The sequence below is a fragment of the Mercenaria mercenaria genome, chromosome 9, assembly GCF_021730395.1.
Source record: "Mercenaria mercenaria strain notata chromosome 9, MADL_Memer_1, whole genome shotgun sequence".
Classification (NCBI taxonomy): Eukaryota; Metazoa; Mollusca; class Bivalvia; order Venerida; family Veneridae; genus Mercenaria; species Mercenaria mercenaria.
Window position 1 is genome coordinate 5,597,924 of NC_069369.1, and position 23,850 is coordinate 5,621,773.

Consider the following 23,850-nt stretch of genomic DNA (forward strand, 5'->3'; position numbering starts at 1 on the left):
GCATGAGACTCCGTCTCATGGTGGTGAACAACTGTGCCAAGTTTCATCAAAATCCCTCCATGCATGTAGAAGATATGCTCCGGACAAAGTCTGTGGACGCCGCTCGCCCGCCAGGGGCATTCCCGTAATACGTCCCATTTTTCAAACGGGCGTATAAAAAGTTATGTTATGGAAATAATTTCAATTTTCATGATTTTGCTTTTGTTTTACGAAAAGCGCACCTTAGCGGACAGGTGCTCACAGGAAATGCTTTGTTCGCAGTGAATACAGAACTTCATTTGTTTGCTGAATATTATCCATCACTCAAAAATATAGTCCAACTAACTTGACGTGATCATAGGAAACATTGAGATAATTTTTTCATATGGGCAATATCCCCACTCGCGTCAAACACTCGAAAGACCAAAATAGCTGAAGCAATTTCCGATGAAATTTTCATCGCTGCCGACACTTTACATGCTACAAGTTTAAAGCCGATTATTTCACGAATTGGCCATAAATTCAAATAAAACTTACATGTATCAAAAGGGGATTCAATTCCTCATTGATTTATGTAAAAATTATCAAATAATATCCAAAATTACGAATTTTCTGGTGATTTAAACCTCTGTATCAGGGCTTTCGGTAGGTTCTGAAACTCAAAAGTCATTGACTCTTCAGCCCAAATTTTCAAGGGTCAAAATCAGATTTTCAAGAGTCAAGATCAGCTTTTCAGGGGTCAAGCTATATTGTTATTAATGCAACTCCCACAGACTATCTAAAACAATGACATCAGTCATTACAGATTTTCTTAAGCAATTCATATTTTAGTTGTCTTAATTTGCACATTGCCTAAAGGTGGGTTATGCTTGAAGATTTTATTCTTCAAGGGCATAAATCTTGCAAAAGTAGATGGAGATGTTTCTTGCTATCAGTGGTCAGCTTATATGGTGAAACAATTTTTATTTAGAATAGCTTTAGATATTTGGTAAAAGATATAAATAAAATTACCGAAAGAGGCCGGTCACGAATAAGTTGACAAAATCATGAAAACGAAAGTAAAACATTTAATAATTTTGATATAAAATAGGGAAGTTAACTTTGTAAAATTTCATTTCAACATACCAATTATAATTTTGTTTTAAGATTTATTTTTTTGGACCAAAATAACCTCATGAATTGATTTTACTATGCAGTGTACTACGAAAATGGCTCAATGTATCCTCAGGCATCAAAAAATTAAATATAAGATGATAGTACAAACAGATAATCAAAGGGGCATGCATGTTTATCATAAACTTTACCATTGTCAATTACACAAACCTATGCATGCAGGGAATGTCTAGAAACAAAGTATGCTATTTGTATTGGCTCTAGTGGCGTGACTGACCTTCAGTAGCATTAACACGGTGCTGGCGCACTCGTCCATGCTATATGGTGCTTTGTGCCGTATATCAAATCCCTCAATATGAAAAGTTCACAGGTTTTATTTGACATTGTGTGATGAACTTGCGAACTCGGAGACGTCTCATAAAGTAAATTTGCCAAGCGACATCAAAGTCCTATTCATGCAAGAAATATCTCGGAGTTTCTTTCTGTATCATACCCAGGTGACCTGCTCAGACCAGAGACCCTGTGTTTGCACTGTACACATCCGTTTATGATGGTACGCAATATGTGCAAGCGATAAAACCATAAATTTACCACAAAGTCATTCGGTTTTTTTTTTCTCCTTAATCTACCTGTCCGGTTTAGGCGCTAATCCTCATGGGAACAACTGTCCGTTATCAAATGCCAAGCTCGACATTGAAGATATTGCCCGAAGCAGAAATCTTACCCGTTAATTCCAATAGATTTTTAAGTCATAAAAATATTTTGGACAAATATATGTTCAATTTCATGCTTTGACTTAGTTTTACGAAACCCCAGAAGGTCACAGAAAGTTTTTCAGATACAATCTCATTAGTTTTGGAGATATTATCATCATGTAAAACTTTATCCAACTATTGCGAGTCAAAACATGGGATAATTTTTGCAAAATACATCGGTTAGACACTCGAACCAGTGAGTTCGATAAATTTGATCTGAAAAAGAAATAAATAATTTTCAAATCTAATGGCCTATTAGTAATAGCTATGTACTGCATCAAAACTTCAATCCAATTATTTAGTAAAAAGTGCAAATTTGGCCAAAATAGAAGTCGAGTGTTGGACTTGATCGCTATCAGTAGTTTAATAAATCAACCCAAGACCACATGGGTTCAAATCAATTTCAAGTCCATATATTTTAGGGAGTATATTGTATTAAAACTAAACTCAAAATGTTCTACAGTCTAAAGGGCATATTTGCTCAACATTTAGTGTTATGCGACATTGACCAGGTGGGTGGGTTTGTGCTTGCAAAGATAGTTTTAATCTATATTCCTTTAAATAGTGATGACTTGGCACGCACTTTACCAGACATTTTCTAAAGCAAAAGATTGTCTAAAAATTTGGGTAAATATGAAAATGTCAGAGTATGGGACTGTGCACAAAAGTTATAATACGAAACAATGTGAATTTCAAATATTCTGATTATTGGGATATACTGTTTTAAATCATTTTACCAACCAATTATTTCTGTTATTAAGGGGCATTAATTTGCTACAAATAACAGTGCATGAGTATGACTTTGACCAGTGAGGTTGTAATTGATCTAAAAAAAAAATAAGTTTAAATTATATGCTTTTAAAAACGTTATCTAAGCTGCATGCAAAACTTTAACAGATTTTCAATGCCCAAAAGGGGCATATTGTACAAAAATGAACAGTCGATTTATGTGGACTGTGCTGTAAACTATCTGTATAGCTAATTAACATCGATGTTTGCCTATCCTGCATTATGTTTGTGGGAAAATTTGCAATTAAACTTTGATACCAAATTTCAAGCCCAAGGGCATCAATTGTAAATCTTGCGAGTCAATGGCGACGCAAGGGCAATTGACTAAAGAAGAAATACAGTTTTCAATGCTATACCCGGGACTTCACAACGCCTGATGTATTGCAGTACACAAAACTTACCAGTGTGACGCCATAGCGCGCGATACCATAACTTCACAGGTCAGGGTTTTTTTTCCCCTATTCTTCGGAATAGCTCAGCAAAAAGTATGGTTTTTTCCCAAAGTTGAATTGAAAATTCCCAAATGATCATACCTTTTAGGGTTTTTGCTAATTTTTATGTATAGTTAGGTAAATTATAATACTGCTGAACAATTACTGAAACGCAATTCATTAACATTTCACACAAAAACACATTTATGTAGATTTTGGTAATTTGCAAATTGTCCCAATTAAGACAAATTCCGAGAGCATTTTCCCAATTCCACCGGTGTCGGTGGCATTCCCAAGTTGATGAAAAAAAGGCCCGAATGTGTACTGTGATTCATCTTTCATTATTTTGGTCCTTCAAAAGTTTTGATGTTTAGATTGCCAGTCACAAATATAAAACAATCTGAACGTCGAATTATTTTGGACTACTCAAAAATAATGCAAGAAAGATTTCCAGTTGGTAGAAAAAAAAATTTTTTTTTTTAAATGGTCAAGCATTGGCCAGAAAATGGGAAAAAATGTCATTAATAAGCACAAAGCCACATGAACGCAGCAAATAGGTAATGACGTCACCGTGACACTAGCTTTCCATAAATTTTGCAACGTATGATATTCGCCATTACAGGTATGATGACACTAAATTTTTTTCTTTTCAAGGGAATAGGTTCTCACGAATTATTTTGAGCAGTGAATAGTTTCTTTGTCGTTTAAGCTATGCTCGCTCTGAGGCTTTGCCTTTTTCATATTAATTTTGACCACTTTCAGTTCTAAAAAAGGGCCTTCAGTGAAATTCTTTAAAATTCCCTATAAGATAAGATTTAAGATAAGATAACATTTATTTAAAGTTGGTTATATATAAAAGTTACAACATAAGCTTGAAGCTTGTATCTGACATTATTACTGTCATAGGATAGGATATTCCAAGAAAGAACTGAATTTCTAAAAGAGGATAGCTCTGAGATTAATGTGCATTATCAGGTTTTCCCCAGACGGACATTGTTAAGATCTGTGTAAATTAAAAATTATATACTGGGTATACCAATAATACCGTGAGTCTTATATTCAGTAGACTCTATTTATAACAAAATGATTGTATTAAAAGATAAATTTTATTCTGTTTAATTAATTTATATTTTAGCTTTAGACTTTTGACCAAAAAATCGTCAGAACCTCAGATAAAAGTTCCACTACTGTCATTCAAAGAACAGAGGTGGGTAATTTTAGCATTTTCTTGCATATACCTATTACAGTGAATTTTAACTTTCAATCTAAAGAAGTTGTTAAATTGATCTAAGACAAAGACAGCATTTCTATTTTACAATGGGCCAAACTAAATATGAAAGAGATATGGCAGAAATAAGCTATGTCATTGAAAATTTGTGGAGAAAAATTGCAAAGATTAACCATAATGACCAGTCCCTTAGCAAAATTCCTTAAATTCTGGGATCAGTGAGAAATAAAAAGAAAGACACTCCAATTTTCAAAAAAAGTTTTGCTAAAAATCTAAGCACATTGAGCATGAATAATGAGAGAAAAATTGTAAAGCAATTTTCATGTTAGTATCAAAACAGGACATTCACGGTAATGCACCTGTCAATATTTTGCCCGCCCAGGGGGGGGCGGCGGGCCGACACGGGAATTTGACATTTCAAAAATTTTGTTGTCTAAATCCCTACCCTAGGGACAACCTTTTTTGTCTAAATCCCACCCTAGAGCCTGGTTGGTACATCAAATGTTTGTTAAATTCCCGCCTGTCGGGAATGGTCTTCTGTCTAAAGTCCCGTGTATGCCCGCCGCTCCCCCGGGCGGGCAAAATATTGACAGGTGCATAATATGTATATCCCGGTAATTGGTATACCCAGTATACTGAACTGTCAAAAAGTTTTTCAAAAATAAACAGCTGCTAACTTTTTCCAAGACCAATGCTGTGTGTGCAATGTTGGTGAGCGACTATCTATGAAATGACCCAGGAAAAAGAATGCAGGTTTTACATCCTAGTGGTATTTTACAGCTTTTTCATCAAAATGACAGAAGTTTCAGCATAATTTTCGGAAACATGCAAAGTTTCAGAAATCTACTTCCATTTTCGATTAATCGGAAAACCTCGGCTGTAGCGGATGCGCTTGACTTATATACAGAATAGATTCTTACATTGTTCATTATTATAATCGAAGTAAGCAAATCAAGTAAATTTTATTTACCGTCGTTTGGTTTAAACAATATTTTATTAATCACAATTCATTTACAACATGTATATATATATCAAAAAAAGCATACAGGATTGAGTAGGAAGCTGAAAGCTTATTTGAAACTCTCTCCTTGTCTCCTTACCGTCGTTTAGTCACCAATAATGAACGCAAGCTCTTTAGATCTTATGAGCGATCCCATTTTCAGAACAGTTAATACCAATTATACCTCACATCCAGCAATTTGCTCGTATCCACTTGCAGCTGGATTTACTAAGGTAATCGTGATTTTTAATGTGCCTTGCCCAAGGACCCACGTTGGGAGTAGCCAGGAATCGAACCAGCGGGGCTTTCGCCCACTCAAGTCTTTCAAGCACCGGACACTTACTAACCTGAAACAACGCCTTTTCTGGAATAGCTATGCCATTCATTTTAGAACAAATTTTTATGCTCATTTGCACACAAAAATAAAAAAATCTCATTATATCAATCGATGGCTGAATCAAAGAAGTATAATTATTTATTTTTATAGCTCTTACGAATTTTTATGCTCATTTGCACATAAAAAAAATCATTATATCAATCGATGACTGATTCAAAGAAGTATAATTATTTATTTTTATAGCTCTAAAATTGGCTAATTTAAAACATTATTTATCAGAAGGTTTCCTTGGGATAGATTTTACTCTGTATGAGGGTTTTCAGATGAAATAAGATGTGAATGTAATTTGGCACGAGTCCACAAATTTTTGGTCAGTTATTACACTTCTTTAAAATTTTACTGATGACTATTCCAACTTACATCGATTACATTCGTTTCATTTATAGCAGATTATGGTAAGAGAATACATGTCGATCAAATTTGAACTTGGTCACAATACACTTATCCTTTTTTTTTTTGCCAGATACGGCTTTTCAGTTTTTCTTCCAATCCATTTTCTCTTTAATGTAGGATGGATTTCTACTTTGTATGTATGAGTGATATTTAAATCTGTAGTGTTTGAATCATACTAACTGTAATACTTCATTCTGTGTAATTTTACCCATCAAAGACTCCCTGTTTAAAATTTAAAACCAAACTACTTAATCAATTAACCATTTTTAAAGGAAGCATAATAGTTTGACGTTTGTAACATCTTCTGAATTTGCTTTATAAATACCCACAGAATTTAATGTGCGTGAAATTAGCCAGAGCAGCCAGAGCAGCCAGCGTTCAGCCAGAGTTTAGCCAGAGTAGCCAGAGTTTAGCCAGAGTAGCCAGAGAAGTCAGAGCTCTGGTTACTCTGGCTAGCCAGAGTAGCAAGAGTTCAGCCAGAGTAGCCAGAGTTCAGCCAGAGAAGTCATAACTCTGGTTACTCTGGCTGGCCAGAGTAGCCAGAGTTCAGCCAGAGTAGCCAGAGTTCAGCAAGAGTAGCCAGAGTTCATCCAGTATCCAGAACTCTGGTTACTCTGGCTGGCCAGAGTAGCCAGAATTCAACCAGAGTAGGCAGAGTTTCTAGATTTTTAACATGTTCTGGCTACTATGGTCAGCCAAAGTAGCCACAGTAGCCCGAGTCACCAGGATATCATTTGCTCTTGTTACTCTGCCTGTTTCTAATAGAGTAGCCAGAGTTCGGCCAGAGTAGCCAGAGTTTCTAGGATTTTGACATGTTCTGGCTACTCTGGTCAGCCAGAGTAGCCTGAGTAGCCAGAGTAACCAGGTCCCGTGTTCGCAAAATCAGTCGAACCTGAGTTTGATTATGAAACTTAATATGTCATTTCTATGTAAATAGCATATTTAAAACTGAATTTCAAGTTAATAACTATTTTCAAGTGGTTAATTAAAATAGCTCTGGTTACTCTGGCTGGCCAAAGTAGCCAGAGTTTCTAGAGTTTTAACATGTTCTGGCTACTCTGGTCAGCCAGAGTAGCCAGAGTAACCAGGTCCCGTGTTCGCAAAACATTTTCAGTCTTAGCTGAATTCGATCTTGAAACTTAATATGTTATTTCTTTCTAAATAGCATGTTTAAAACTGAATTTCAAGGTAATAACTATTTTCAATTGGCTATTTATAGTAGCCATAGTAGCCAGAACTCTGGTTACTCTGGCTGGCCAGAGAAGGCAGAGTTCAGCCAGAGTAATAAGACTTTATTAGGATTTTAACATGTTCTGGCTACTCATACCAAAGCAGCGTAACATCAATGCTTGAAATTTAAATGGCAGACACTAGAACATAGAAGAATACATGTATCCCGAATAATGTTGTACAAATAACCATTAATCAAATCATTCAGTTTCAGTTTTAATATTGCATATGCCATGTTTTTGTGATTTTCCTACATATCTGCGATATGTCACATGTTTAATTGTTAAGAGCCCTTGAACGTATATTTTATATTAAATGGGCGCTCAACAAAAAACAATGATGATGATAATAATATAATAAAGATAATAATCTCATATACTAAGTTTTTTTGCAATGGATGCAATATGGTGTTACAGTATTCTAATTGTGGGCGAACGTATGTTTTAGGCAGTTTCTTTAATATTATTGTTATTACATTGTGCATATTATTTTTATAAATCTGAGAGTGTTACTAGCTTTTGAAGATGTAATTTCAATATGTGTTTCCATGTTAAGACATCACTAATAGTAATCCCAAGATATTTAGCATTTCCTGTAGTTTTTAGTTCTTGATTAAGTAATTTATATGAAAAGATGATATTTTTCTCTCTTGTTTTTGAGATTCCTATTACTTCGCATTTATCAGGATTGAATTCCATAGACCAATTACGTTCCCATTCTTCTAATTCTGTCAAATCATCTTTAACTGTGTAAGAGTCTATTAACGAGTCTATGTTGAGGTATATGATAGTGCCATCAGTAAATAAGCGTATTCTACCTTTAACAGAGTCAGGAAGGTCATTGATAATACAAAGGAAGAGACAAGGACCCAACACTGAACCTTGAGGAACCCCCTGATAGAACTGGTAAAGAGTGGGGGCCTTCAACTACTACAGATTGAGAACGGTTACTAAGGAAAGATTGAATCCAGGATAGAGAGATTCTGTAGACACAAGTTTCAAGATTTTATAGAGAAGGAGTTGATGATCGATCTTGTCGAAAGCTTTCGAGAAATCCATTACAATGAGACCTGTTTGTTTCCAGATGTTTGGAACGGAAGCTATATTGGAAAGGTGTGAGAAGATTGTTGACTTTTTTGGTTCTCTCAAGGTTGATTTTTTTGTGTTTTATGTATCAAGTGATTCATAAAACGAACTTCTGCCAGAGTAGCCAGAGTTTCTTGGGCTTTAACATGTTGCGAAACGACTCTTTTTTTGTACCCTCAGGTTTTTTTAGTGTTTCATGTATCAAGTGATTCATCAAACGGACTTTAAAGAATTGTCTTACTTATCAGTTAGCATCCTATAGCTGTTTAATCCAAACACAGTCAATATCGTTTCATACACGTACACAAGTAATACCGAGTTAATACAACATTGAATGTTGATTGTCTGATGGCATAAGGTGACCACACTCAATTTTTGAATGGCATTTTGCGTTTTGATTGGCATGTCACAGGTACCTACCTTTTCCCAAGGGTTTAGATGAAATACCGTTATTAAGCCGCTTTAAATGTATGTTTTCACATGTCAACATTTCGTCAACTTCCACAACTTTAAAATGCAAATTTCAGGAGTTTGTTACTGTTTGAAAAGTATGAAAAATTTGTTCTCCAATTTCTTTATATTATATTATGTCTTCAAGTTAATTTATTTGGTACAAATTCAAGGCAAACACTGAAGTTAAATAAATACAAAGCCAGAAGCCTTCAAATAAATATTCTTTATTTTTACACTCAAAGTTATATGGAATTCACTGCAATTGTTTATGATACCAATATGAACAAGAGGGCCCATATGGCCCTGAATAAGGTCCTGAATCGCTTACCTGGACCTTGTGGGTTATGACACTTATAGTAAAAATTCACAACTTGTAATTGTTAACTCTAAATTCTGGGCATTCTGGAAATTTTAAACTTATATTGTATAAGATTAGAAGTACATTGATAATCCACACAGAGAGACTAATATTGCCCTGGGGGTGGTGAATCAATCAAATTTGAAAGAACTCCATTATAAATTTTGCTAATTTACATGCAAAATATTTCAGCTCTTACCCTTGTGGCTCTGAAAAAGATTTTTGCTATGTAGTATATCATGTGTTTTTTCTATATAAAACTTATATAGGAACCATTTGCACTCTGGGGTATTGATTTGAACATGTGAAATATCTTAACTCTTGTCATTGCAATTCTTTTGTGAAGATTTTAAAAGATTTTCCTGTAAGACTTTGCAAGCTCATTAGCACAAGCGGGGGCAATTTTGACTAGACCTGGGGTAATTGAAAACGTAATTGTTATTAATTGTAATTTAATTACAATGGCTCGAGTAATTCAATGTAATTGGTAATTGATAATATTTTTTAATTACATGTAATTGTAATTTAATTAATTACATCATATATATGTCTGTAATTAGCAATTACAATACAATTACAATTCAATTACATCTAGAAATTCACATAAAGCATTTCAGTTGAAACTATGAATTGGGTGGGCATTTAAAAATATTTCTGATGCGGGTATTTCTAACAATTGATCTGCAGTCATTTTATTGTCCAGTCAGTTATATTAATCCATTGTTTGGATAATCGAGCAGAGTACAAAAGGTGTGAGATTATGTATGTGCTTCAATGACCATGCAATTTTTAATTGACATAACCTTAAGATATTTTCAAGATCATTTTCACCAGAATAGAATTGAAGACAGTTACTGTGTACAATTTAAAGCAGTAGTTGTTGTATAATATAATGGTCAGATACTTTAATCTCCTTTTTGCTTTTTTAACAGATATACCAATACTGAATGAACTAAAAATATCAATGAAGGTCTAGCTTTAAACTTAGGGCTTGATCTCCACTCCCTTCTCCTCCTTTGCATGGTTGTAACTGCACTATACAGTTATCTATTGTTCACTTAGTCTATTATGTTTCTTTGTTCAACAATTATACCTATAAGGCTATAATAATGAAATTCAGTTCATGGCAAAACATACCCTTATAATATGAACAAATGTTGTCTAAAATTAAATTGTACAGTCAACCTTGAAATTGAGTGAATTCTGTTGGTGATTCTTTGTCAAATCACATTGACAAGCCAAATTCCACCACTGTATTATATCAAAGCTTGTCCATCAAGAAGCATGGATTCTAATAGTCTAAAACATTTCATTTTACCATCGGATAAAAACAAGCTGTCCAAAAAAATTAAAGCCAAATGCAAGCACTGCTCTAGTGAGATTAGTGGCAGCATAAATGTGACATCAAACTTTCTTACACACATGCGGGTAAGTGAAGTTTAAATACCTATAATTAGAATGGTATTTTGAAATCAGATATCCAAAACTCTGTTTTTATGTTGTTTTCTGATTACAGGAGTTGGTTTTCCTGTAATCTGTTACCCATTTTATTAAACAATACATATACTTAATTCCTTAAAACATCTTGTCTAAGATTTTTTTTGTTTTGGGCAAATTTATGTTTGAAGCAGTATGTAAAATGTACTAATGTGAATATATGATATGCTCATATCCTGAACTTTCTTTTATTTTAGAGAAAACGTCGTGATATCCTGCTAGATGTTGTTGGAAATAAAGCAAAACAGGAAATAGCTGCCTCAGACCAAACACCTGTGACTGAATACCTAAAAGGAAAAACTAAATATTCTGCATCAGATCCACGTCAGACCTTGATAACCAATGCGCTGGTATCTTATATTGCTGGTGACCTTGTTCCTTTGTCAGTTGTGGACAGTCAGTACTTTAAGAATCTCATGGAGAAGGCAGATCCAAAATATCAGGTTCCAATTCGTAAGCATTTGACAAGTAAACTTATTCATGGAAAATGTGCAGAATTAAAAAATGATATCAAGTTTCAGTTGAAATCTGCGCAGAGTGTATGCTTGACGCTAGACCTATGGACAAATAGACAAATGAGAGCTTTTCTGGGAGTTACTGGACATTTCATACAGGAATGGCAGTTAAAATCTGTAATGCTGGCTTGTTCTAGGTTTTAAGGCAGACACACAGGTGAAAAGATACGTCAAGAGTACGAAGAAACCATCGCATGCTTTGAAATTGGGCACAAAGTATCAAATATTGTAACAGACAATGCAGCTAATATGTTCAAAGCATTTAACTGTCCACTTCCAGGCTTTGATGAATCACAAACATCTGATGAGGATGATAATTTAAAAGCAGTTGAGAGTCTATGTGATGAAACTGAAAGCTGTGAAACTGAAACAGATACTTTTGATAACTTTCCAAAGCATTGCAGCTGTTTTGCTCATTCCTTACAACTTGTTGTAAAAGATGGTCTTGCCCAGTGTGGAAATCATTTGAAGCAGCTTATTTCAAAGGCTTCTACAATTGTCAGCTATGTTAGAAAATCTGTTTTGGCACCAGAGTATCTTGAAGATGAGAAACGCTTACAAGCTGCTAATTGTACAAGGTGGAACTCACAGTTATATATGATTCAGTCAGTTTTGGCAGTGCCGGAGGATAAACTTAGCTCACTTGATTGTCCACAGAAACTGTCTTCCTATGAAAGAAAACTTCTGGGTGAAGTTTGTCAAATTCTCTAGCCATTTGAAGAGGCTACGTTAGAAGTTCATCGAGAAAGAAGTGTTAGTGCCAGTTTGGCTGTACCACTATGTATTTCACTAAAAGCTCAGATGAAAGCAATGGCTAGTACTTACAATACAAACATGGTTACTACACTTAAGGCTTCACTTGACAAACGCCTGTCTAAGTATGAAGAAAATGAAGATTATTGCATGGCTTCAATTTTGGATCCACGGTTTAAGTTAGCATGGTGTGAGTCTGACTATGACAGAGATCAACACATTGCACTGTTGAAAATAAGGTGCAGCACAGTGGTTTTACCAAGCACTGAACACAAGTCACCACCTGAAAAAGTTCCAAAACCAGTGGGTATTTTAGCTTTTTGCCTAGAACACATAGAAAGGAGAGACATATATCTGGGAGTATAAGTGAGACTGACATGTATCTGGCAGAAGATTAACTGGACACTGCTTCAGATCCTCTTCATTACTGGGAACCAAATTCTGAAAAATACTCTGCTTTGTCAAAGTTAGCACAGACTTATCTGACCCTTCCTGCCTCTTCTGCTCCAGTGGAAAGACTATTTTCTATTGGTGGAAACAATATTCGTGCAGAGAGATGCTCTCTGAATGATGAAAACTTTGAAGCCCTGATGTTTCTTAAGTGCTATAAGGCGATAGAATGACTGTTGTTGAGATGAAGTATCCCTAGAGAGTGACATTTCTGTCAGATGTATCTAACATTATTCTGTGTACCAACTGTACTACATGTATATAACTTGTAATACTAGTATATGTAATGAAATCTGTAGTGTTCTATTACATGCATCTGTTTTGTGTGTATCATTACTGAAGCAGCAAGGTAGTAGCTGGTGAACCTGCAATAAACTAACATACTTTATATGTTTGTTTTGTAATTGAATTGTAATTAATTACATCTGGAGAATGTAACTGTAATTTTATTAATTACTTTCAGAAAATAACAATTCGAAGTAATTGACCTCAGGTCTGATTTTGACATCAGGGGACATGAATTGCTCAATTTTAAGAGAGGCACCCGCTATGCCATGCTACATGCAAAATATATATAGTCTGGGCCTAAAGGAAAATAAGAATATTTTTATAGGATTTAATATATTACTCTATGTGAAACTTAAAACCCCAACGCAGATCCAATATGACACCGGAGTCCATCATTTGAACAAATTTGAAAGAGATGTACTTGCCAATGCTTCTTGCAAAATATGTAAGCTCTGGGTCTTGTGATACTTGAGAAGATTTTTAAGGTTTTACAATATAAAATGGAATAACTACTTAGTTCAGTCAAAGAGCCTGACTCAATCTGATAGACAAGACAAAAGTAGATCACAAAACCTCACCTTGTTACACAGTGACACGAGCTAAAAAAATTCAAGTATAATGTATGAGGGTAATTCAATATATAATGGTAACTATTAAATATCATTTAATCTGACTTAGTCTTGCCTATCAATTTTGTTCAGCATTGTAAATTGACTTTTCACCATTTTCACACTGTTATGTACGGCGTTCCGTTTGGACAATCGTGACTTTTTATTTAATACTAAACCGCGATGCACGATGGTACGATGCTACACTTGATACATATAAAACACTAAAAAATCAAACATGGGAGTACCAAAAGGGTCATTTCGCAATAGGTATTACAATATTTTCTCTGGCTATTCTGGCTAGCCAGGGTAGCTAGAACCAATGGACATCTCGGAAATTCTGGCTGTTCTGGCTAGCCAAAGTAGCCAGAGCAATTGACATCCTGGTTACTCGGCTATTCTGGCCACCCAGAGTAACCAGAATTCTGGCTACTCTGGCTGAACTCTGGCTACTCTGACTAAACTCTGGCTGAACTCTGGCTACTTTGGCCAGCCATAGTGATCAGAGTGCTGGCTACTATGGCTACTCTAAATAGCCACTTGAAAATAGTTATTAACTTGAAATTCAGTTTTAAACATGCTATTTAGATAGAAATGACATATCAGTCGCGCCACGAGAAAACCAACATAGTGGGTTTGAGTCCAGAATGGATCCAGACCAGCCTGCGCATCCGCGCAGGCTGGTCAGGATCCGTGCTGTTCGCTAACAGTTTCTCCAAGTCCAATACGCTTTAAAAGCGAACATCATGGATCCCGACCAGACTGTGCGGATGCGCAAGCTGGTCTAGATCCATGCCGGTTGCAAAGCCACTATGTTTGTTTTCTCATGGCAAGGCTCAATTATTAGATTTCATAATCAGATTCAGCTAAGACTGAAAAACTTTTGTGAACATGGGACCAGGTTACTCTGGCTACACTAGCAAAAACATGTTAAAATCCTAGAAACTCTGGCTGCTCTGGCCAGCCAAAGTAACCAGAGCAAACGAAATCCTGGTGACTCGGGCTATTCCGGATACTCTGGCTGACCAGAGTAGTCAGAACATGTTAAAATCCTAGAAACTCTTGCTACTATGGCTGAACTCTGGCTACTCTGGCCAGTCAGAGTAACAAGAGTTCTGGCTACTCTGGCTACTCTAAATTGCCGCTTGAAAATAGTAATCAACCTGAAATTCAGTTTAAACATACTATTAAACTCAGCTAAGACGGAAATACTTTGTGAACCAGGTTACTCTGGCTACTCTTAAAATCCTAGAAACTCTGGCTACTCTGGCCAGCCAGACTAACCAGAACAAATAAAATCCAGGTGACTCGGGCTATTCTGGATACTATGACTGACCAGAGTAGGCAGAACATTTTAACATCCTAGAAACTATGGCTTTTCTTGCTGAACTCTGGCTACTCTGGCCAGTCAGAGTAACCAGAGTTCTGGCTACTCTGGCCAGCCAGAGTAACCAGAGTTATGATTTCTCTGGCTGAACTCTGGCTACTCTGGCGAGCCAGAGTAAACAGAGTTATGACTTCTCTGGCTGAACTATGGCTACTCTGGCTGAACTCTGGCTAGCCTGAGTAACCAGAGTTTCTGACTTCTCTGGCTACTCTGGCTAAACTCTGGCTGAACTCTGGCTACTCTTGCTAAACTCTGGTTACTCTGGCTACTCTGGAGGCTCTGGCTAATTTCACGCACATTGCATATACATATTTTAGCGTACACGCCTAGATTCACTACTATATAAGTGTTCCCCCACTCCCCTCCCAAATCCAGATACAACTCCCATCTTATCTGCTGCTTATCAGCGATTATGTAATAGCAACTGATTAGAGGACAATTAGCACAGCAGGGACCCCAACTAGACCATGAAGATGTGTGCAGTGAAGTTGAAAGAAATTAATTTTTCTTCAGTAAATGTGGAATGATAATAATAATAAATTATTATTTTGATATTATGTAGATGATAATAACTATTACTTTAATGTTATAATAATGATAATAATAATAACAGAAAAAATCATAATTATTATTATTATTATATTATCATTATTATTATTATTATTATTATTATTATATTATCATTATTATTATTATTATTATATTATCATTAGTATATTATTATCATTATTATTATTATTATTATATTACATATAGGATGATAAAAGATAAGTAATAATATTGAAAATGATAATGATAATAAAACACATAATAAAAAAAGTATAGTGAAAACTTCCTGAGTTCTTTGTGCTGACAAACAATATTTTCCGATTTGGAAATTGATTTTCATGTATTCATATAATCAACATTATTTGAATATAAAATTATTGTGTTCCATCTATACTCAATTTTCATTTTCAGTATGTTGCCAAAAGGCACTTTTTTCATGCTTTGCTTTGTAACTTTGAAATTCACATTCTGTTTTCAATTTAGACAAATGTAATTTACAATATTCTGCAAGCTTCAGATGAGTGAAAGTCACACTTTTCAGAAATATCACAATTCTCCAGACAGAATTTGAAAAAATAAAAACTTGCATGTTTCTTTAAGTAAGTTTCTCATTATTTCATTATTGTGAAAATAAGTTTCTGATTATTTTATTATTGTGTTTGATCAACAATATTTTTTCTTTACATAGAAATGCCAGAAAGCTAGTATAACTTTAAAAGTTATCAATTATTCATTAATTTAAAATAAATTACATGTACATTGTTTCCCCTTCTCACTAATAGATACACTTGTAAGGTAGACTGACTCTCCAATAAACAATGACCCTTGTTTACTGGAGCCATACTGTGATGGTCATTAGCCTCCAACTGTGCTGGTGAAGACAAAAATCCCTTGGCCCACTGCCAAAATCTAGGCCTTTAAACGACGACTGACATACATATTATCTTCAGCCAGTCAGAATGGTTTTGTAATCTAGACCGGAACTTCACTAGGGAAGTTCAACCAAGTTTTTTGTGTAAGGTTGAAAAAACTATAAACTGCGTTGTTTCTCTAAGATAAGAAATATCAAAGAAACGTGACCGGTACAAAATGGAAGATAAATTACCACTTGTTTCTTTCTGTTCTGGTGCCAGTGAGTATTTAGTTACAAATTGACAGTGATATATATTAGCCCAAGACAATGTGTTTTGTGTCTTAACATTCCATTGAAGTACTGTAGCAATATGTACAGAAATCAGTGTGTTTAGTTAAATTTCAATCACATTTAATTTCTGCAGTATAAGATAGTTATTCATCTATATTCTTAAAACTATGCTAAAAAGAAATTTACTGAAAACGTTTCCAGATGATGTTGTGAAAACACATTTATTCAGGAAGGGCCTAAATTGTCCACCTGAAAACGTGTAGTATAGCTGTATATTACCTGTATTATAAGAATGAAATTCATGAAGTTTTTGTGGGTGAAAAAAACTAGGCCACTAGGTCGTGGTGAACCGAATGCTGAAATATTCATTTATATTATTGACATGCCCCGCGGCTAGGGATTGGCTAAACACTCCCAAAGCTATAGCCACAATAACAACTTTTTAAGTTAAAATCTAAATTATGGATATAAAGTTATAAATTTTTGTAATTTATATTACCGTTCAAAATCCAAATTTACATTACAGTCCCCTACTGGATGAAAACCAGTTTCGGGGCTATATAATTGAGCTTTTCCGTCCGTCCGTCCGCAATTTCGTGTCCGGTCCATACCTCTGTCATTCATCAAGGGATTTAAACATTACTTGGCACAAATGTTTCCCATGGTGAGACAACGTGTCATGCGCAAACCCAGATCCCTAGCTCAAATGTCAATATCACAGTTGGAGGTCAAATGTCAGCAGGACTTTTTTCCCTGTCCGGTCCATAACTCTGCCATCCATGAAGGGATTTTAATACTATTGGGCATAAATATACCCCATAATAAGACAATGTGTCATGCATAACTGTCAGACCCCTAGCTCAAAGGTCATTGTCACACTTGGCAGTCAAATGTTAACATGGCATGAACATGGTCTGTTTCGTGTCCGGACCAGAACTCGGTCATCCATCAATTACAATATTACTTGGCCTAAATGTTCCCCATGATGAGTCGACGTGTCATGCGCAGTACTCAGACCCCTAGATTAATGGTCAAGGTCACACTTAAAGATCAAAGGTCAATAGTTTTTTTCCTATCCGGTCTATAACTTTTTCATGCGAAACAGGATTTAAATAATATCAGTTGGCACAAATATTCCCCTGGATGAGAATACGTGCCATACGCAAAACCTGGACCCTTAAAAGGTCAAGGTCCCACTTGGAAGCCAAAGATCAAAAGGGCCTTTTTCCTGTCTGGTCTGTAACTCAACAATTCTTGAAGAGATTTTAATAATAATTGGTACAGATGTACCCCATGATAAGACAACGTGTCATGCCTAACTTAAAGGTCAAGGTCACACTTGGAGGTCAAATATCTATAGTGTTTTTCACTGTATGTTCAATAACTGTGTCACCCATGAAGGGATTTTATGTTTTCCATAATAAGACAACTTGTCTTACGCAACCCCTTATCCCTTACTCAAAGGTCAAGGTAACTGTCAGAGGTCAAAGATCAATCGGATTTTTTTTCCTTTCTGGTCCATAACTCTGTCATCAATTAATGGATTTTAATATTACTTGACACAAATATTCCCCATAATGATACAATGTGTCATGTGCAGAACCCAGACCCCTTGTGCACAGGTCAAGGTCACATCTAAAGGTCCAAATTCAACATTAACCTTTTAATCTTTCTATATAAGCTCATGTGTTATATGGACTCAGTTAAAAAGAATTGTTGGTGTATTTCCTTTAATATTGTTTTTTACATTTTCTTTCTCGTATTTTCTCACACATTTCAAAATAAAATGTTATTAAAGTTGAAATTAAATACTTTTTTATACTTATAGATACTTATAGATGTTATGAAACAGTCAACAACTGTAGATTTTTATATGTGCGAATTTTAATCCTAGTGTTGTGTTATAACATCGTCACCTTAGTGCAAAAAGTGGATAAGTCCTTCTTTAAGTAAATGCAGTTATCCACTTCTTGCGTTGAGGTGACGACATATTGTATATATAGTACAATATTGCTCTTACATCATTGACAATGTTTGGGTAATAAACATTGTCTTAAAGTAGCCCCATAGACGAAAGTCCAGGAGGCTGAGATCTTGCGAATACGGAGGCCAAACTTGGGGGAGGAGGAGGGGGAGGGGTCGCCCCGTCCTGTTGAAACCAACAACTTTCAATCACTTTTCCCTTTATTTAAGAAATTATTTATAGCAAAAGCGTGTTTTAACACTATTTATGCACGATAGGCGGTTATATGTCGGGCGTAATAATTTCACGAGGGCGCAGTCCGAGTGAAATTATTTGTACTACATTTTACCGCCCGAGCGATAAATAGTTTTAAAACACTCTTTTGCTATAAATCATTTCGATTCTAACATGCCCTTAATTTAAAACAGTAGATAAAATATAGTAGCGCTCTTTCTTGGTCGCAACAAAAACATTGACGTCACCGCACGTTAACGTGACGTCATTGTAGCGTAAGAGTGTTTTAACAGAAAAGCATATTAGAGTATCGGTTCCGGAATGAGCTTATTCTGCACAATTTTCAAGTATCGTTTAGCACGGTACAACACTCGCCTTTCTCCTCAAAAACGAATGGCCATCCCGGATGCACTCATGGCAGCCCAGACGGTAATTTTCTGACTATGTAGCGGCTTCTCGTCATGAAAGTCAGCATTTATAGTGGATCCCCAGAACCTGATGTTTTGCTTATTGACATAGCCATCAAGATGAAAATGTGATTCTTCGCTAAACCAAATACTGTCTGTTAATTCTACATGTGGCCGCATCCACTCTGCAAATGCAAGCCTTGCTAAAATGTCATCGTCTTTTAAGTGCTGCATCAATGAAATTTTATGAGCTGTTAGCTTCAAGTCTTATTTCAAAATTCTATGCGCTATAGATTTACCCGTAGATCTGTTTGTAATGTCACTCAGTACCTTTCTTACAGATGTTCTGGGAGTTTCTCCTACAACTTCAGACACTGCTTGAATCAGTTCTTCGGAACGGGCACATATCGGTCTCCCGGTAGATCTATTATCTTTCCTGCGATCTAAAACTGTTCCATGCTGCTCAAATTTTTTAACCACTCAAATGATTTGTTTATTGGAAGGTACCTTTATTCAAGGATGCATTTTAGGCTAAGTTTACGTCGAAGCTCTAGGGAAGGGTAGGCTGTTGTGTAAATGATGCTTACTCACACCGGTAAAGTAACTGACAAATCAGAAACTGGGCCATGGAATTATGAAAAACTGTGTTTTCCCTGTGCGCTGTGATGAAAAGCCAGGAACCATAAAACCCTGCCTTTGAGTGGAGTTTGAGGAGTTCAGCTCTTCAACAGGGAAGGTACGATTGGTGTACTAACTTATACCGTTCAAGAGGGTTATCAAGTGTAGAGTCGGTCTCTACTCAACCCCAGTGCTTCCTCGTGAACTTAGCCATAATCAACTTTCTTCGCACAATAGATGTCAGCCATCTTGGAAGCCTGAATATGAATGACGTCATTAGACATTACCGTGACGTCACACGACGCCATTCTGGTAATGAGGAAAAACTTGCATCAATTACCTTTCAGTTGAGACCAACTTTGCTGATATTGAAGCATTTTTGACAAAGTTATTAACATTTGTTAAGTGGACATATATTTTGAGACATCCTGTATCATTTGGCGTTAGTTGGGAGCTTCGAGGTTTTATCATTTAGCGTTAGTTGGGAACCTCGATTTTTTGTATCATTTAGGGAGCCTTGATTTTGTATCATTTAGGGAGCCTCGATTTTGTATCATTTAGCGAGCCTCGATTTTGTATCATTTAGCGGTAGTTGGGAGCCTCGATTTTGTATCATTTAGCGTTACAAGGAAGCCTCAAGTTCGTATCATTTAGCGTTTGTTGGACGTCTCGATTTTGTATTAGCTAACGTCAGTAGTATCATTAAGCGTCAGTTTTGTAGGATCTTTTTTTCTACAATTAAGAATTGCATTATATTCAGTGAGCTTGACGAGCGTAAGTTTCCAAGACAAATAAGGGCAGAAAATGCACAGGTCATCGCACTTGTTTTTAGGCTGGCAATTTATTCGCCAGACTATTATAACCAAAAGTCGTGATTCCATAAAGTTCAACAAAAGTTCAAAGGTACTGAGACTGACAACACAAAATATAATTTCATGCGCAATTCAAATAGTTCGCCACATTTATCAGTTTTGCCATAGAGTTGTATAAAGATTGTTAAACTTACCTGTTTCAATAAATCTATTTGCTTTAATATGTTATAATAATGTTTTATTTTTCTAACGGTAAATACTTGAAAGATAATATTAGAAAATATTACATAATGATGATAAATTAATTCGCCCCTATGGATGAAATGTCTGTATGAATGGAACTGTTTCGTAACTCAACACTTGACCGTTTCGTTATAGATTATGACCCCGGTCTGTAAATAGCTAATTAAACAAACGCTGGTTCCAAGAAACGTCATGAGCTATACTGCGACCTGACATAACATGGAAAATAACAAATATGAAATATCAATTAAAATGAACTTATAGTGATATGAGTTATGTCAAGTCTTATATTTAGGGCTAAAGTTATAAGAATCTATTCTTTCAGATCATTTGCTATAGGTACTACGGGACGTAATCACTGCCACAGTAATCATGTGTGAGAAGAAACAAATGACCACTTTCTACGAGTTGTATACCTAAAGAGCGTACATGCTATTTTTTTTTGGCTATTTCTATACTAATTCATTTTAGAAACATTCTGGCGAACGCTGAAAGATATATAATAAAAAGTGCTTTGTCACCATTTTGTTTAAAGGGTGGGGGCGTAGATGTAAGCGATTTTTGTTTAAACACACGTTTTCAACTGTATTTCACGTTATATTAAGGTAGTGAACCCGTAACGGTAATGTTTAACAAATGCATTAATTGATACAGTCCTGAAGTTAACATTGTTTCGCACTGTGTTGCATCTTTAAACGACTTTTACCGTGTCGTAGTTGTTTGATTGTTTTTTTTATTTGTTAATCTTGTATAAATTATGTTGTTTTTTTTTCCTCCAGTTGAAACAGAGACAAATTTCAAAGTGATAGCCATTGCGCAAAACGATCGCAGAGAAGTCATTTTACCTCATATTTTTTCTAAATGAAACCTCAAAGTATTACGTAACAATTATAAAACACAAACAGAACTGACGATAACAATTTTTCTTGGGAGCCTCGAGTAAGAGAATTTAATCGGACAGAAATTAAGCTCCAACTCTTAAGAATATAGCCTTGCTCTCTGCATTAAAAAAGAACCATAGGGCAGAAGTAAAACCTACCTACATTTCTTCCAAACTTTGTAAACTAAAGAATAAATGCAAAATCAAGAACTTTTACAAAATGTAACAAAGTATTTTCAAAGATGTCTAAACATTCACCCTTCACGCTAAATTCATTTTAAACAGCAAGAAATGGCTAATCAAATGAAAACAAGAGCTGTCACTAATGGTGACAAATGCCCCCGCAGCGCCTTGACCTTTGACCGGGTGACCTTGGCCTTTGACCTGATGACCCCAAAGTCAGTAGGGGCCGTGTACTCAATAAGTACTATCAGCATGTGAAGTTTGAAGGTCCTGGGTGCAGTGGTTAGCGAGTAAAGTGCCTTTATGCAAAAAGTTAACGTTGTGACGAACGAACTAACGGACGAACTAACGAACGGACGGACAGTTGAAAACTAATATGCCTCCCTTCGGGGGCATAAAACTCCGCTTTTGTACGACAAATCAATGATAATAAGTATTGGAAAAAAACACACAAAAAATGTTTATCTTACTTGGAAAAAGAAATATAATGACAAAGTTTGGTCCTAGTGGGGCTTGAACCTACGCCTTCCTGAAAAATTAGTTAAAGTAGTTTTATGGTAGGAATGGAATACTCTTTAAAAAAAGGAGGTACACTATAACGGGTCCGTCAATTTTCCTAATCATCGTATTAGGGAAGGAACAGGACTAGACCATAATCATTAACAGTCCGGTTTGTAGTGGGTTTCCCTCATACCGACAAGAAAATCACCCAGTCTGATCAGTGTTCATACATTCATACATGATGTGTGTGTGTGTGTGTGTGTGTGTGTGTGTGTGTGTGTGTGTGTGTGTGTGTGTGTGTCGCGGGGGTGGGGGTGGAGGAGACTTTGCATATCGAAGTGTTAGCTTTATACTTTATCTGATATTATGTCCCTCAATGTTTATTACTGCTTCTTTATAAACATATATAAATGGTTGCCCAATAATAACGTGAACCCAGGTTCACGATCGAAAAACTAGAATTAACAGTCGATAAAGTAGGTTTTTCGAACGTAAAACCAAGTTTTTCGAATACTTACCCATATTTTCGAGCGAAACATAAGATAACGGGCGTTGATCATAGTTTACGCCCGTGAACCCAGGTTTAAACTAGCTTTTTTTTTTAACTGAACTATGAATTTCGGTCGTTAATCTAAGTTCACGAGTGTGAACCTATGTTTAAGGGCGTAATCCAGGGTTCACGAGTGTAAACGATAGTTTACGAACGTGAACATATGTTAACGATCGAGAACTTAAGTTTACGACCGTGAAAATGGGTTTACGACCGTAAACATAGGCTCACGCTCGTGAACATAGAATTACGACCAAAAATCATAGTTTTGTTCGAGAAACCAATTTTACTGAACGTAAACCTAGGTTCACGTTCGTAAACTATGGTTCATCTCGTAAACCCAAGTTCATGGTCGTAAATATAGGTTCACCTCGGTAAAAAATGGTTTGCGGCAATCCAATAATCCAATAATTACATTCTTGGTCGAAAAACTAGGATTATCGAATACTTACATATATTTTCGAGCGAAAACATAGGACAACGGGCGTAAACCATAGTTTACGCTCTTGAATCCATGTTTACGTTCGATAAACTAGGTTTCCCGATTGAACTTTAACTTGGGTTTACAAACGTGGACCTACGTTTACGAGTGTGAACTATGGTTTACGACGTTATCCTTTTCCGCTCGAAAGAATAGGTTTACATGCTTTTAAGTTTGAAAACCCTAGTTTATCCATCGTTAATCCTAGTTTTTCGACTGTGAACCTGGGTTCATGTAATTATTGGACGATTTCCATACATGTCACGTCTGTAAACTATGGTTCAAGATCATAGACCTAGGCTCACGTTCGTATACAGGGGTTTAAGATTCGTAAACGCAGGTTCACACCTGAAACTCATGATTGATTTTTGAATCCTAATATATCGACCGTAAACCATGGTTTACATTTGATAAACTACGTTTCTCGAATAAACTATGAATTTCGTTCATTATCCTATGTGGTTTGATTGGATTACGTTCTCGGAACCTGACTTTTTGTAGGATATTAATTTTTGTGGTTTCAGATTCCCAAGTGAGCATTATGTGCCGTTTGTCTCAATAATTATGTTATCGCCA

At 35.8% G+C, this 23,850-nt stretch overlaps 2 protein-coding genes across 2 annotated transcripts in view; one reads left to right on the plus strand and one right to left on the minus strand.

Moving 5' to 3' along the window:
• Positions 1 to 5,157, minus strand: part of LOC123547663 (uncharacterized) — a 149,077-nt gene extending 143,920 nt beyond the window's left edge. The window contains exon 1 of the mRNA XM_053550737.1: positions 4,973 to 5,157. The gene's annotated coding sequence lies outside the window, so the exon portion shown is untranslated. The remainder of the gene's footprint in view (positions 1 to 4,972) is intronic.
• A 5,344-nt stretch (positions 5,158 to 10,501) lies between these two features.
• LOC123547703 (E3 SUMO-protein ligase ZBED1-like) lies at positions 10,502 to 12,647 on the plus strand. Its single transcript, XM_045334965.2, has 2 exons — positions 10,502 to 10,639; positions 10,906 to 12,647. The coding sequence occupies exons 1-2, from the start codon at positions 10,634 to 10,636 to the stop codon at positions 11,365 to 11,367; spliced, it is 468 nt and encodes a 155-aa protein (XP_045190900.1). The 5' UTR covers positions 10,502 to 10,633; the 3' UTR covers positions 11,368 to 12,647.
• Positions 12,648 to 23,850: the final 11,203 nt, after the last annotated feature.